Source organism: Epinephelus fuscoguttatus, linkage group LG15 (genome assembly GCF_011397635.1).
Source record: "Epinephelus fuscoguttatus linkage group LG15, E.fuscoguttatus.final_Chr_v1".
NCBI classification, from domain to species: Eukaryota; Metazoa; Chordata; class Actinopteri; order Perciformes; family Serranidae; genus Epinephelus; species Epinephelus fuscoguttatus.
The window spans coordinates 17,022,460-17,039,612 of record NC_064766.1 but is presented as its reverse complement, the minus strand read 5'-3'; the positions used below and the strand labels follow the sequence as shown (position 1 = coordinate 17,039,612).

Sequence of the window (17,153 nt, the reverse complement as noted above, 5' to 3'; positions counted from 1 at the left end):
TGAGAGGTGAAACATCTTCAAGACACTCAAGCAAGTCCAGTTGCTTATGATATAGCACTTAAGATTCCCTGAGACAGTTTGTGGCAATTTGTGCAGAGGTTCTTCTGGTGTGCAAACCAGTTGTTACATCAGCTGTTAGGGTGGCTGCTCTCAGAGGATCTTGCAGGTGAAGACACAGGTTGTGGATTACACATGGTCTGTGGTTGTGAGGCTGGTCGGATGTGCTGCCAAATTCACGGAAACAACGCTGGAGGCGAATTATGGTAGTAAAATGAACATTCAGTTAACGGGCAACAGCTCTGGTGGACATTCCTGCAGTCAGCATGCCAATAGCACACTCCCTAAAAACTTGTAACATCTATGGCATTGTGCTGTGATCAAACTGCACATTTTAGAGTGGCCTTTTATTGTGACCATCCCAAGGCACACCTGTGTAGTAATGATGCTGTTTAACCAGCATGTGGATATGTTACACCTGGGATCTTTAACTTAAACCTGTGAAACATGGGAGCAAACAAAAATTTTGTTCAGTGTAATTTTACTTTAAGACTGGTTTATTTTATAGTTTTAGTATTGCTACTTTTACTTAAGGATCTCAATACTTGCATCACTGTTTCAATTTTTTTTTCCTAATTTACTGATTTATTTAGTTATAAATGGACCAAATAATATGACACATCTGTAAATGTGACAGGCTGTTATCTACAGGAAATGCAACATGAATGTCTCTGAAGCTGGTTGAGTTCTACCAGACTACAAACTCAGTCAGTTTTACTTGGGTCTTTTTGTACTGGACTCTTTCACAGCAGCAGCAGCAGAGAAAATATAGCTCTCAGTAACTGTGTGTGAATGTGCCCTCTGGTGGTGGCTCATCAAAGGTTCATGTGAGATGCTTAGAAAGATGCTTTTAGTTTGTGCTTCACACTGAGCTGTCAAAAAGCAATACCATCTTTTTGGCACCAAAACCAAACAAAAACAAAACCATGAAACAGTGCACAATACTTAAATGGTTTTATTTGTATATTAATTATGGCAATAATAAATAAATCATAAATAACCTTGTCATCAGTCTGGTTCCATAAATCATTAGTCTGCTGATGATAAGTGTATCAAATGTCCTCTGTAAGATAGTAAATCTGTTCTGTAAACTTTGAGATTGTATAGCATCCTTTAACTTAATGTGTAATAAGGGACTGTACTTTATTTATCAGAGTAAAGTCAGAGTCATTTTTTAATATATCATGACCCTCCCCAGAGCTACACATATTGTTCCTTCAGCCTCCCTGAGTGACTGGGGGAAAATGCATGACCCTTTCTTCACCATAAATAACCATATTTCACAGTTCCTGGCTGATAGATGGTGTAAGATTTTTAAGGAAACGCCTCTAAAACCCACTTAAAAGTTTTAGGGTTCTGAAGGTATTAAAAAAACATAACCATTAAGTAGGATGTCCAAAAAAAAAAGCATTACTCCCTCCCCAATGCTTAAAGAATTATTTCAATTATTCCCTCAACTTGCGCCACCCTCTCCCCTCTCATAAATAACGAACAGTCCCTAATGTAAAGTTGTTTTCTGTGTTTATAAATGATATAAAGAACTTAATTTTTTTGGACCATTTTGAAACAAATGGATAACTGAAGTCAAACTGCTACAATCACTACAATTAAATGAAGAGAGGATTCAAAGAACTGCTCATCTTTGTGTTAAAATCAGCTGTTACAATGTGTGGACTTCACTCAGGAGTGAAATCCTTGGCAGTGATCTCAGGAGAAACTGTCATAACTGTCTTTGTGTTCGTCTAACAGCAAGTCAGACAACGTTAAGATGCTTCCTCGTTAAAAACTCTCCTGTTTATCTCCATCCTGGTCCAGATAAACACAAATCCATCCATGGAGAGTAGGAATGTTTATGCATCTTTCAGAGCGTTAATGTGGGCGCACAGTTTGAGTGCAGGTCCCAGTTTAAGGTTCATGGTGCTGACCAGATGCTCCTCTGTGAGAAGCAGCAGAGCCTGTCCGTCTATTTCCTGCGAGCGAAACTCCTCGGCCACGTCCTGACCACCTGGAGAGAAGAGAGGACACAGACTGAATAAAGTGTTTGTTCATTTTTAAGCATTGTACAAACAGATATGTGCAGAATTACGTACTGTTACTGTTTGTAAGATACAGCATGTGTTCTTCAAAACAGGGGCCTGCTGCAGCTTTTATGAGGCAGTTTACTAAACGCTAACTTTGCTGTTTTGAACATCTGGTGACATTAACTTTATGCACAGCAGGTGATTCACTTTGTGTCCTTAAAAGGCAGAAACGTTGGAGTGTTTGCAAATGAACAGTGAGTGAACAGAGAGAATAAAAGTGTGCCTCCTACTTGCATGATTTTTAAAATCTTTACTTTTTAAAATCTTGTTTATGAGAAGATTTGAGAGGACAAAGGCAGAATAAGTCTACTACGGTTTGGAAAAATTAAGAAGGGAGTTCTATGTGTTTGGAATGTGAGTGTGAATGGCTGCATGTGACTCGTAGTGTAAAAGCGCTCTGAGTGGTCAGATGACTAAAAAACGGCGCTGTACAAGTGCAGCTCCACTTACTATTCAACCTGACTAGGACACTTGTCAGGTTGCTGGGACTAGTAGACGTGCAGTGCAAAATAAATGCAAATAACCATTTTAATATGTAGAATTCTGACACAGCTGGAAAAATGAGCTGTACTTCTTCCTCAGATTCTGCCTGCTTTGCCACAGAGGTACTTTTACCGCATGTCGTCACATTTTACAGTGAGATAGGAACAACTGACTACTTTTTTTACTATTATTGTTGGAGGCATATTTGCTACCCCAGTTAACATCAGTGGTGGAGGAAGTATTCAGATCCTTGATACTACAGTGTGAAGAATAATCTGTCACATGCCCTGCATTTAGAATCTTAAGTAAAAGCACATAAGTACAATCTTTAAATGCACTTAAAGCATCAAAGTAAAATGATTCAATGGCCCCCCTGGACTGTTATAATATTATATTGTCAGATTATTGTTACTGATGACGTTGAAATAGAACCAGGACTTTACTGTTGTAGCTGGTTGATATGGAGCTGGAACTATTTTGCACAGGACAGCAGCTAATGATTATTTTCATTTTGGATTAATCTACTGATTGTTTTCTTAATTAATTAATTGTTTGTAAAAACTCTGCAAAGGGACACATCACAATGCTTTCTTCTGTCAAACCAGTACTCCAAACTTCACAAATATTAAAAATAAATTTGAATAATTAAAAAGAAAAGCTGCAAATCCTCACATACGTTTTGGCTATACTTTTGTATACTGTTGGGTAATTTAGTTTATAACCAAAAGGAGAGAGCACATCAGGACAGACTTAGCTGCTCTGCACTGACTTCTTGTTCCATGCAGAATTGATTTTAAGCTCCTCCTCCTTGTTTACAAAGCCCTACATGGACTGGGACAGAGCTACATTGCTCCTTGTTAAATATTTGCTTTCAAGAACACTGCGATCATCTGCTGCTGCTTTATTGGAGGTTCCCAGCAACAGCCGGAAAAAGATCAGGGATGCAGCCTTTGTCAGTTAGCTATGGAGCTATGGATCACACTACCTATAGATATCAGAGAGGCTAGCTCGTTTAATATTTTTAAAAGAAAGCTAAAAACATATCTGTTCACTTTAGCCTTTAACTTGCTCTGACTTCCTGATACAGGTCTGAAACTTTATTTTCACGCTTCACACTGCTGCAACTCAAATATTGTATCTTGCTTGATTTTATGATTTATGGTTTTACAACCCTATGACTTTATGCCATGGCTTTTTATGATTTATTTCATCTCATGATACATTTTTATGTTTTTGTGATTTATGATTATAGTTATTCCTTGTTTGAAACAATTTTTAAATGTATTTTATATTGAATTGCCTTGCCTGTGTTATGTGTTATGTCTGTTTTCATGCCCTTATTGTAAGGCACTTTGTACCGAAGCATTAAAAGTAAAGACTTAAATAAAGTATAAGCCTCACGTTTGTACTTAAGTTCAGTATTTGAATAAATGTACTTAGTTCCATTCCACCACTGATAGACAGATGTTGGACTCTGCCCTCTCCACTGAGTGTAAGAAGTTTGCATTTCTCTCTGATACTCTGATACAGTGCACAACTTTATCTGCCATTTTCAGTGACTAAACTGGAACTGAAGTGTCAGCAGTACCTGGCAGGGAGTTGATAAAAGAAAAGACTTGTTGTACATTCCACTGAGACGGACAGCCCGCGTCTTCTTCTCCTTCCCCGTCAGAAACACTGATTGTTTCTGTCATCCTCTGCTCCTGCTCTCGCTCCTGGTCTCTCTCCCTCTCCCGCTCCCTCTCGGCCTGTTTCCGGAGCCTGGTTGTCATGGGAACGGGAGGCTCATCTTCCTCTTCTTCCTCCTGCTCTTCGTCCTCTCTCAGCGATCTTTGCCGGGTCTCCTCCGAGCCAAACGACCGACGAGCCTGCGACAAGTCAGACAGTTAGCTGCAGTGTTTTGGTGCAGACTACTTCTAGGAAAGGTCAACCAGGTATTAGCCTTAGCCATGTTTATGTGTAAGATTAAGGTTCCTTTGTGTGTTTGCTGTAATGGTCTAATGAGGTTTTTTCAAAATAAAGGTTTAATTCAGCACATCCCAGCTCATAATAGAGAAACTGTGGAATATGCACTGCCGATCACACCCATATATTCTGGAGAGGTTTTTCAACACAAGACCCTACAGTAGCACTGCTGGGTGTTATCCCTGAGAGTCTGAATGTGAGGGATAAGAAATACCTCTTACAAATATAACTTACAGCAGCCATAAAGTGTATAACCATCAGACAGCTGAAACCAGACCCTCCTACATACAGTACATGGATCCAGAAAGTCTGGGACATTTATCAGATGGAGCAATACACACGCTCATTAAGATTACAAACATCTGTATTTACGAAACGATGGAGTCCTGTCATGCCTTTATTAATACAGTGAAATTTATCATCTAGTAGGTCTATCATATATATACATTATATGTCATTGTCTGTAGAACAAAATTTTGAACCTGGACCCTTGTTTTTCTATTTAAGATTTGCTTTATCTAACCAACGGGTTAAGACGTCAGACTGGTAGATGTCTATGCTTTCTTTTCATGTTTAGATAATTTCTGAATATAATGTGCATGTGTATTATATACAGCTGGGGGAAAAAAAGAAATGTACACACTGTATTGTTGTTGATGAAAAATAAATAAAAATTAAGTTCAAAAACAAAGCTTTTATTTGAAGGAATGAATGCATTTTGATGGGTCACTGAGCGTCAAGCAGTTTCCAAACAAAAGTCTGAATTTTAGGACAGTTTGGGGGTTTTAGCATCAAATTATGGTCTAAATGCCTGCAAATGGAAATATGAACACTTGAAAAAACAATAAATTCTTGTCATTTTAAATCATAAAAATGTTCCACTGTTACACTTATTAGCAATTATTATTAAACCAGGCAGAATATTGGACATTACCACCCTCAGTCTACATGAGCCTTTCAGTTACATCTAAATAGCACTTGAATTAAACTCATGTATTTTAAATAACATTATTGATTCCATGTAGGTTACAAAATGTTATTTTTAATTTTAAGGATAATATGACTGTCAAACTAGAAGAAGAAATTAGAACTTTTTCCTACTTTTATTTTATTTTTTCTAACTTCGATCATTTTAACTTTCTTCTTTCCTTTCTTTTGTTTGTACTTTTTTTTTTAAGTTTTATTTCTGAACATTTTTTACATTTGATAACAAAAGAAAAGAAAAGGAAAAAAGAAAAGCAGTACACAAGGAAAAATATATACAAATATAAATACAAATAGGAGGTCACGGGATGTTTACAAAGACATGACAAATTTTCCTAATTTAAAACATGGCTTCATTTATGGTACATATTTGTTTGTACTTTAATTTTTGTCTTTATTGTTTTACTGTTTAATAGTTTTATTCTGTGTTATACTTCTCTTATTCTCTACTTTTTTCCCTCCCTGTTTTTCCTGTCTTGTTCCATTATCTTACTATATTTTATTGTTTCATCCAGTTGTTTATTGTAAAGTACTTAATTTCCTTCTGTAGATATAAATTAATTTTAATTGATGTTGACTCTGCAGCAAATCAATAAGGCCAGAAGTTCTCAGTAAGTTGTTTATAGACCAGTGATTTCTAGGATATAAAGAGCAGGGGAAAAAAACGTTTATTTTTCCAGGCTTTCTTCTCCTATTTGTTTTTCCCTCGTGTTTTTCTGCGTATTTATTTTAATCTCTCCAGGCCTGGTCTGAGAGCCCATGTTATGTACATTAATAATTGTCTATAGATGCATCATATCTTTCTGAAACCGTGTGTTTCCGTGTTCACAGACCAGGAGTCTCCTTCTCCACTCTGCTGCTGTCAGATGCAGCTGTTCCCCAGAGAGCAGCGTGTCTCATAGGACCAGTGATCCCTGCAGCTCCTGTGCATTTTGCTACACGCATCAGGTCAGTGATATTAACTGACCTGTCTCAGAAAATGTTCTCTGGAGGCTCCGTTGACTCTGCTGCTGGGGGGTCGTCCCCTCCTGCCCATCGGCCTGTGACCCCAGCGATCTGCTCTCAGCACAGTGATACGCTTGGTGCAGCTCACACTGAATCTAAAGAAAGAGACTCGGAAATATTAAATTACGATTCATACAGTTCGCTGCAGGTCATATCATTTGCTTAGCAATGGCACTGCGGTCATGATATCATTCTTGAAGCCTGAGAGCACTTTGAGATTTTGTTTTCCTGTGTGCAGTGAGTGCAGACAGTTAGACAGGCTTCTGCCACTGTGCACTGAGCTGAGTCTGCATCTGGACTCTTTGAATCCTGGACGGAGACTCAAAAGGAAACCTGGGAGTGATTATACACTTCAGACTTTTTCTCATGGCCCAAAATGTAACTCAATGGGTTCCAGATGTCAAATGATGTGTCTCACCAGCACTGAGACAGACGACATTCTCAGATTACTTGTGTTGTGTGGTAGAGGCTGATTTTTTTATACAAGGAAGGATGCTCTTTTGTATGGAAGCCCAGCTCTGCCACTGTGATGATTACAAGATCATCATTACAACGAGAAACTGCCTTAAATTAATGACTTAGTATCTCAGTATAATGATAAACTTTCTTAGAATACTGATTTAGTGAAACATTTTCAGTCCTGGATTGGCATTACTTCAGACAACCAGGCTGATTTTAACCGAAGTGTCGGTGCATCTCGATATGTTAGTGCTTTATTTACCTTCGGACACACGTCATGGAGCAGAAGCGTTTGGAGCGCAGGAATGTGTGAGCATAACCTCGGCTCCCACAGAACTCGCACTGCAGCACACCTGCCACATTCTCCGCCAGCTCTGCAACTTCACACCACCAGCTGTTAGTCACACATACAGTATATATATATATACGTATACACACACACACACACACACACACACACACACGCACGCATGCACGCACATCACCTCACCATCTGCTGCAGGGCCATCGTCTTCCATCTCAGAGTCTGTTGAATCCGACTGGTCAGCATCCAGCGGACTGTCCTCTGCCACTGCATCCCCGTTGGTTTGGATCTCCTGGGATTCAGGAAGTGAAGCCTGCTGGTCTGCTAACAGTGAGGACGACACCACCTGCATCAAGGTGCATTCAGATGAGTTCAATCTGACATCCTGGCATGGAAAGACATCAGCTCTGTGTAGTAACAGGCTGTCATTTTTACACGTCTAAATTTGAGAGAAAGAAAGCTTGACCTTGGAAAAATGGCCATTACGAAATAGGGCTGCAACTAACGATTATTTTCATTGTCGATTAGTCTGTCCATTATTTTCATCTCCAGGGTTCATACCGGGAATGGCTCCAGGCCCTCTCGGATAACGAAGCCCTCTATGAGGTGCGTAAGGACATGGGTTGTGAGTATCCTGTCGGGGCTCCCTGGGGCGCTTGCTGGCGAGGGGGGAGGCTGGCTGGGGCCTCGTACTGCTGCTGGAAGGGCAGGAGGAGGTAGAGGAGGAGATGGAGGAGAAGGGTTGCTGCTGTTGCTGGTGAGCTGGGAGGGCTCCTCCACCACTGGTGACCTGATCACTGAGCGACTGGATATGATGGCGGATGAACCCATCACTGCTGAGAGATATGAAAGATAACAGAATTGAGGGGTGTTTCCTAAAGTAAGGATACCACTTAAATCAGGTTTATTCCAGTAATTCCAGTTTATTTTCAGGAAATTCAGTTTCGTAGTATCCCTCCAGATTAGTCTGGTTTTGGTCAGGTTAGTTTTTAGTAGCAGATAAACAATTTAAAGGCATGTAAATAGTATATTTTCCAAATGGAGGCAACATAATCCAACTAATAGAGAATTTAAAGGGACAGTTTACCCCAAAATGAAAAATACATATTTTTCCTCTTAACCATGGTGCAATTCATCAGTCTACATTGTTTTGCTGTGAGTTGCCGAGTGTTGGAGATATCAGCCGTAACGATGTCTGCCTTTTCTCCAATATAATGGAACTAGATGGGACTCGGCTTGTGGTGCTCAAAGCGCCAAAAAGATTTTCCAGAACTTATGACCAGGTTACTCAAGATAATCCTCAGACCCTGTTGTGAGCAGTTTCATGTAGGAGCTATTTTCTTTTTACCAAACTACACGGTTAACCGTATCACTGTACCTAAGTAAGTGTGCATCTACTGCTAGCTCACATTGCACCACTGAGCTAGCGCTATCATGAGCATAAGCCTCTCGTCCATGTGTACATTCAGACTTCTTTCTGTGATACAGTTGGTGGGTGCAGTTAAGTAGAAAGAAAACTGTTCCTTTGTGAAACAGCTAACAACAAGGTTTGTGGATTATCTTGAGTAACCAGGTCATAGTCTTTCAGCACCACAAGCTGAGTGCCATCTAGTTCCATTATACTGGAGAGTAGGCAGATGGCCCAGGAACAGCGCTGAGCTTTGAAGCCAATTTTACATAGTGGCCAAAAGTAGAATTACACCATCTGAGTCCATCATGTGATGCCAGGGGGCCCCAAAGGTTTTTTTTCTCATTGACTTACATTGGTAAAGAGACGTCTGTCAATCAGTGGATAATTTCTTTTGAGTGTCACAGCCTCCTTGAAAGGACTTGTTTCACTACCAGGATTTGATCCATTCATTTTGATAGCATTTCAAAAGTCTAGAAGATATATGTAAAAGAGCTGCTGATTTAATTATTTTATCCCCAATTCAATTTAGCGAAATGCTAAACCAGAAATTAGCCAGTCAGCTGGCAGAAGTTAGCTGCTCGGCCACACTCGGCCACCATAAGTCGCTCGTGTGCTTGCTCTATGGATGACATCATACGGAAGATCAGGGTAATTTACTGTGGAAATACAGCTTTTTTGACTTCATGCACCACTGAGCAACTTTCATTGGAACAAATGGGGGCCACCTCCAATTCTATATCCAGGTCTTTTTATACATCCACGTCACCAGCTCACACCAAAACTATCTAGACTGATAAATACGACTACAGGTACGAGGAAAATATGTATTTTTGATTTTGGGGTGAACTGCCCCTTTAAGTTTCTAAAAAAAAAATGGTTAATTATCTTATTGTCTATAAAATAAACTTCTATTTCAGGACTAATTTCACTGGTCAAAAAAAGCTTCAAACCAGTTTCATGGGATGTGATTTTTAGGTTTATTCAAGACAGGCTTTTCACAATATGATCTGCTTTCCTGTGCCTCCTTTATAGACATCCCTCTGACTAATGAGGGGAGTTTGTCGGGTTAGAAGGGATTTAATTGTATTCTTTTCTATTTTATTCTTTATCATATTTTACCTGCACCATTCTGCTTAGGAGGCCCAGTGAGAGGGGCCAGGGTCCTGTCTCGCTGAGGACTGGGAGAACATTCATCTTTCCTCTCCTCTGAGCTCAGTCCATTCACTTTGCACGTTTGCCCCGACTGAAATTCAAACCACAACACATCCTCCATTAAAATAACACTGTGGAGGCAAAGCTTACAAAACGTGACCGCAGCACACAACAACTCACCGTTGGAGTTTCATTGTGTCTCACTCGATGCACTTTCAGATTAACAGCCACCGTCTGTGGAGGTGGGAGGTTCTGGTAGGGCATCTGGACCAGAGCCTCCGCTACAGGCAGCTCCTGCTCTGTCAAAAGCACCTGCCCCGACTGGACGGCCAGAGCCTGGACCGAGTGCAGGGACAGTCTCTGGAGGGAGGCCGGGGGGGTCTGGGGCAGCCTGGGGAGAACCAGAGGCGGAGGTGGAGGTGGAGGCTGGTTCTGTACCTGTGGGAATGAGGTCCGACGCTGCGGAGCGGCCACCAGAGGAGGAGGCTGAGGCTGAACGGTGGCAGCTGGGATTGAGGTCTGAGCTGAGGATGCAAACACACTGGTGACGGTTGAAGGAGAGGGAGAAGAAGAAGAAGAAGAAGAAGAAGAAGAAGAAGGAGCTTGGGGGTCGTTGTTGGTGTGTGACTGGGTGCTGGGAGTGGTCAGTCTTTTCACTGAAAGAGGGAGAGGTTGGGAGTTGGTTTCTTGAGGTGCTACTCTGAGGGCGATGGGCTGCAGCTGCTTGTGGTTTGGAGCTCCACCTGTAGCCTGCTGGAGGATGAGCTGGTGGTGCGCCACCCGCTGGCTCGGTGGACAGGACAGCTGCTGCTTGGACAGAGCGTGGGTCTGCACTGGAGAGTAGGCTGCAAAGAGAGTTAGAGTAAGCATAGACAGACGTGTATCTCGTTTTGGCTGGACCGCACCCTATAAACGCAAAAGTCTGTCCCTCACTGAGGGATGAGTGAGTGGTAAAGTAACACCACTGGTCGGAGTGAGTGATGACATAAGTGTTGGTGTTTCCCTATAGGCAATTGGTCTTTAGAAATAAACAGGCGCTGACAGGCTGACAGAGACGTAGATGCTGATGGTCATGTATTACTTTACTCCTCATTTTCTGATGATAGCCTGGTGGAATTAGCAAGCTAACAAGCTAACTAACTAGCTGCGGTTGAAGTGGTGGTTTTGAACAACAGAAATAAAGGATCACCTCATCAATTTACCTGAGGAACAGCGTGTCTGTATGAGACACAAGCCTCAAAATGTATGAGTAATTTTGTGTAATATTACTATTATTATTATTATTGGTGTTACACTGCCAGAAAAGTTGCCGCCGTCATCATGAGAAGAACATGGAAAAAAGACGCTGGAACAATATTGTTCTTCATTTTAGGATGTATATACATTACTTTTTTTTTGGTTGGACAAAGACACTGGGGCAAAGTCTGCGACTGAGTGAATGCTGCCACTTACTGTTTCAAATTAAAAGACCCCTAGCACTTTATACACAGCCCAGCCATATACAAGGTTCTTAACGAGCCCGGTCTCACTCCGAAGTTGTCAAACTCTGGCTCTTGGGCAGTGACTTGTGGCGTCAGAAACCAACGAATCATGTATCATGCAGATGCCTTTTGACGTCTGCATGATACGTGGCCAGTTGTTTAATGGTGCTGGCCGGCGTAAGGGGGAAACGTGGCAGGACAAGGACTTTCATCTGAGAGACTGGTGTTTGTGTCCCGTATGATTCTAAAGACAAACTCTGTTGTTTTCTCCTAAACCCAACCACGTGCATTTGTTGTTAAAGGGAAAAAAAATGTAAACTTGTGGTGTTATACTGAAGTAGTGTGTTTATTTTGAAAGAGACTGTATGTAAACTTTACATTTCCTGTGAAAACGGAAATGTATTTTGGAAGAAGTCAATGCATGTAACAGGCAGGACTTGACACGGCGTCCCAGAATGTCAACAACCAACGCACCCAGGGTACCTTGCACGTTGTATGTGGACGTGGGAAGTCCATGACCAAACGTCGATATGTGACAAGGTCAGAGTGAAAATGTGTTGTTTTAACCTAGTCTTGTTCAAGGTTGACCTGAAAGTAACAGCACCTGTCACGGTTATCTCACCTGGGGTTATGATCTGGGCTCCTGACGCCAGGCGGGTGACGTCAGCCAGTCCTGTTTCTGTTGAGGTGTCTGTCAGCTGGTTGGTTTTCAGCCCGCTGATTGACGTCTTGGATAAAGAGGCGGCTGGAGTCATGGCTTGTGACTGGGCGGATGGCTTTAGAATCACACTGTGGGCTGTGGCCAGAGCTCCAGGCAAGTGGGCACGCAGAGCGAGGTTCTGCACCTGAATATACACAGACAGAAAGTCACGTTTATACTGTTCATCAACGCCATGGGTGGTGGGGTTGCATGCCCAACTTTATTCATCATAATCCCAAACCTCTCACTTCCATATTTACCATATAACTTTTAATTGTGCGATGTGGCTCATGCTCAAGGTATGTAACATTCTGAAGTCTGTGATACTGCAGACTTGAGGCGTGCATGCGTTATTCTAATTTTGTGCCTGGCAAAGTTTGTACCTGAGAGGAGGTAGGTAAAGAGGAGCAGGAGGTGACAGCAGGGAGGTCTGACTGAACTGCAGCCACCGTGGCTGCAGGGGTTAGAATGAGCTAACAGAAGAAAAGCAAAAAGCAGGGAGAGACAGGTGGCTCGGTGGTTAGAAATAAACAACTTGCACGTTGTGAGAAAACATAAGAAAACACATTCATTAAAAATAGAAACAGGGCAAACGAGTCATGCAGTTTAAAAGTAAACTGTAAATATGACCAACAGCTCGAGATATTTGAAAATGTTTGTACCATCTGAGTGCGAAGGTACATCTGGGCTTGGTTACAGTTGGCCGGTCTGCTTCCCAGGAGCATGGCCTGCTGGGATATGGTGGTTGCGGCACCAGTGGATGTTTGGGTTCGGCCAATCAGTTGGGCTGTCACTGGAGATGCTGGTAAAGTAATCTGGATAAAAGAAAGTGTCTGAGGTTAGTATGTGTCCAGAGCAAGTCAGATTGATGAGAGCTGTAACAATGACACTTACAGAGTTTTGGGAAACACCAGCAGGCTGATGAGCCAAACTGCCACTGGATGAAGAAGGTGACTGCCTCTGACAGACTGATGCCTGAAAAGCATTGGAGAGGCATCACACACCCTATAGCTTGTATTAAAATGACTGCTTGCATGAACACATAACAGACACCATCTGACCTGCTGTATGGTGGCCAGACTCTGCAGGTGGGGGGTGTGCTGGTGCTGATGCAGGGCGGCTGTCTGCAGCATGAGGTGCTGCTGCTGGGCTGCGTACATCTGATGCAGGTACTGGGCCGCCATGCTCTGAGGTCTGTGGATGGCGTGCTGGAGCACCTGTTGGATCACATGAGCATCATCAAGCAGTTTACAAGTGAATATCAGTCGACTATTGGCAGCACATTGATAATTGTCTTTTAAACTGTATTTCATTTGCTTTATGGCACTGAGAAATGGAAACTTTGAAGCATTTTGATTTCGTTTTTAAAATAAATGGAATTATCTGATGACAGGATTGTAATATTGCTTTGTAAAAGGTACTTTTCTTATGATGGCCAAGAACTTGAGATATATAAAATCAGTGACTTGATTTACCTGTAGTGCTATCAGCTATTTTATCATTAAGTCACTTTTGAAGATAACATTTAGCTCCTGGCTGATGTTGCAGGTACAGTCTGTTACCTGGACTACTCACCTCTCGTATTGCACAACGCGTGCAGAGGTTCCAGTGCCTGTCTACTACCTGGACTACCTGCTTGTCAAAGTAAACAATGCTTACAGAAGTCTCAGGTTCTGACTATTATCTGGACCACCTGACAGTGAGGTAAAATAATGCATGCAGAGGTCCCTGGTACTGTCTATTACCTGGATTGCATACAAGTAAAATCAAAGAATGCATGCAAAGCTCAAAGTTGCTGTCTATTGCCTGACTACCTGTCTTTCATATTGCACAATGCATGCAGAGGCCCCACTGTCTGACTATTACCTGGACTGTCTGCTTGTCAAAATAAACAATGCTTTCCCGAAGCCCCACACAGTCTAATACCTGGACCACCTGACAGTCAAATAAAGCATGCCTGCAGAGGTCCCAGTGGCTGTCTACCTTGACTACCCACCTCTCATATTGTAGAATGCATGCAGAGGTCCCATGTACAGTCTATTACCTGGACCACCTGACAATCAAGTGAAACATGCCTGCAGAGATACCAGTGTCTGCCTTTTACCTGGACTACCTGCTTGTCAAAATAGACAATGGTTGCACAAGTGTCAGGTGCTGTCTTTTGTCTGGACCACCTGACAGTGAGGTTAAATAATGCATGCAGACGTTCCTGGTACTATCTATTACCTGGATCGCCAACCAGTCAAGTCAAACAATGCATGCAGAGGTCTGAGATGCTGTCTATTACTTGGACTACCAGACTATCATATTGCACAATACATGCACAGGTCCCAGGTACAGTCTATTACCTGGATCACCTGATGGGCAAGTAAAACATTTTTGCAGAGGTCCCACCGTCTGCCTATTACCTGGACTGTCTGTTTGTCAAAATAAACAATGCTTTCAGAAGTCCCAGGTACAGTCTATTACCTGGACCGTCTGACAGTCAAGTAAAACATGCCTGCAGACGTCCCAGATGCTGTCTACTACCTGGAAAACCTTCCTGTCACATTTACTGCATGCAGAGGTCCCAGGCACTGTCTATTACCTGGACTGCCTGTCTGTCGGGTGAGATGATGCTGAGGGAAGTGGAGGGCGCCTGGCCGCACGTGGTGCTGCCGGAGCTGACTGTTGCCATGGTGATGGCAGCTGATGTGGTGGGGGTGGTGGTGACTACAGTCCTATTAGTGTCTGCCTGCTTCTCTCCCGGGCCCTGCCTCTCCATCTCCCAGGTCACACAGAGATTCAGTAATGGGAAAACTGTGGAGGTGAAACAGACATTAATTAAAGGCAGAGAGTTAAATAAAACAGACACAACTTCAGGATCAGAGTGATGGACGTGTGCTGCTCGGATCTTTGGGTGTTTGGCAGTTTTATCGACTGTCAGTCTGCAGCAAAGCTTGGCTGAGAAAACATCAGTACTGAACAGCTTTTAATCAAAACAAAACATCAAGTGTTCGTACTGCAAAAGATTAAACCATGTTACTTTAATACAAGATCGAGCAGGGTTTTTTTTAAATATATATATTGGCCTATATGTTTTTTTAGTTTATTTAGATACATAGACAACATATACTCCATCACATTTCGAGGACACTTTCTTATAGGAACTTTGACAAAACTAAACCTATCATATTTAATTCGGCCATAATTAAAATGTATCTCTGTGATCTTATTTTGAAAATCTGAATTAATTTGATAGAGTTCACTGCAGCATTAAATCGGCCCATTCCGATGTTCTTTAGTTAAGGGGCCGTCTATAGTTAGGTTATTACAAAGCTATAGTAAAACAGAAATGGGACAAATCATTAATTTGTTCATAATATATAGAGAAATACCTAATGTATGGCAGTTATGTTCGGTCTGAACTCTCAATAATCCTTAGGGAAATTCACCCCAAAAGCATTTAAATAAAAGGAAAATAAAGTCACATAAATAATTAATGCAAAAAATGTTCCATCCAGTGCAGTGAATATATAAATAAATTAGCTAACCTTATTATGTTTTTATTTGTTAGCCTTTATTCTTGGAAAATGCATTAAAAAAACCCTAAATAAACTAAACTTTGTTTTTTTAGAGCATCTTAAATATTTGACTTTGCTCATTTGAAAGCATAAGTGAGTAATCTAATAATAGCTTTATACACAAATTAGAAACAAACATCACACTGTAACATCACAACATGAAAAAAAATAGAAATGGACGTATCACATGTAATCTATAAGAAGTGAATTATGAATACCTCATGAATAGGCTATATTTAATTTAATATTTTACACCTGACAAAGGTGCCACAATGGGCTTTCCCCCCCTTGTAACTGCAGATAAAGCCAGCTGAATATGAGTCAAATATTTTTTTTTCCTGAGAATAATATAATAATCTAAGAGAGCCTGCCTTCAAATGGTGAAATTCTTTGCCCTATTTCATGAGGATAAATACTGACTCTGTTACAGCAGCTTGAATATTGATTGCTTTTTGCTGCAGAGCAGCTTCAGTCCAATTAAACGCCGGCAGGATATCCTCGATAAACACTGAACGACCACACATTATCTTATCTTAAATCCACTGTCTATTATTTAGGAACCATAGCATCATACAGTCACCAAACCAGGATGTGATCCCCTGTCTGTCTGTCTGTCTGTCTGTCTGTCGTCGCTCACACGGCGCTGTATGCATGCACAATCATTCACCTCTTGTCGGCGTTACCTGCCTGGTATTGATGGACCATCAGGCCATCAGGAACTGACCAAACCCCGGCGCTGTGTCCCAGTCATGCAGGCTACGGATGCGTCAGTAGTGTCTAAAATGGAGATTAAAAAAAAAATCAGACGGTACATAACAGGCAATAAAAAACGGCTTGATACAGCACCGCTCGCAGTGCGGGAGGACCTTCCACAGCCGGGGGAGTCAGCTGCGTGCGCTGCGTGTACAGTCCCGGGGATGTTGGACGGGCTGAGATGTGTGGTTTTATTCAGATTATTTGTGTCATAATAATATTTCATGAAAAGCTTTATTGATATTTGCTCAATAAAGAGGAAGACTGGGTTGATGGATTTGACCTATGTCAGCTTTTTGGGGGAAATTTTCAAAGCTGACACATGCGTCAGAGGACTATTTCACAAACCGCTGATATCACAGACATGAAGTAACCTTTTAATACTCACATAATAGTCCCTCCCTGTGTTCCCACCGGACTAGTTATTTTATCTATATTTAAAAAAGGAAGACATTTCAAACTATATTTGACTGTTAAAGGGGCTTTTGCTCCAGACAGATGCATTTATGTTTCTAAATTGCCTCATAGAAAATTACAGTATTGAATAAATCAGTACAGACCAAGGGGAAGTTGGAGCATCTGCATATGATGATAGTCATATGGAGAATAAAGATGACTCACTTTACACTGACATGAATAATAGGCCTATTTGCAATAACTGTTTGCAAGAATCTAGTAATCAGTTAAATGTTGAAATACATAAAGAAAGAAGTGAGTCAAATGACTCAGAGAGAAACAGAGAGACAGACAGAGAG

The 17,153-nt window shown here is 41.5% G+C and overlaps 1 protein-coding gene across 4 annotated transcripts; it reads right to left on the bottom strand.

Annotated features, from left to right (window-relative positions):
• Window positions 1-1,038: 1,038 nt before the first annotated feature.
• Window positions 1,039-17,035, bottom strand: phc3 (polyhomeotic homolog 3 (Drosophila)). Of its 4 annotated transcripts, none has more exons than XM_049599262.1 (17): window positions 16,959-17,035; window positions 16,787-16,829; window positions 16,333-16,422; window positions 14,670-14,881; window positions 13,144-13,299; window positions 12,977-13,057; window positions 12,745-12,897; window positions 12,466-12,555; window positions 12,005-12,227; window positions 10,082-10,746; window positions 9,869-9,992; window positions 7,900-8,174; window positions 7,525-7,684; window positions 7,297-7,414; window positions 6,538-6,670; window positions 4,210-4,489; window positions 1,039-2,062 (listed from the first exon to the last, which is right to left on the bottom strand). In XM_049599262.1, exons 4-17 carry the CDS (start codon window positions 14,844-14,846, stop codon window positions 1,908-1,910), a joined length of 2,790 nt encoding a protein of 929 aa, XP_049455219.1. In that variant the 5' UTR covers window positions 14,847-14,881; window positions 16,333-16,422; window positions 16,787-16,829; window positions 16,959-17,035; the 3' UTR covers window positions 1,039-1,907. The 4 variants fall into 4 exon arrangements, with proteins under 4 accessions (XP_049455219.1, XP_049455222.1, XP_049455220.1 ...); XM_049599265.1 differs by having other exon boundaries at window positions 7,297-7,408; XM_049599263.1 differs by having other exon boundaries at window positions 7,900-8,171.
• Between the last annotated feature and the right edge of the window lie 118 nt (window positions 17,036-17,153).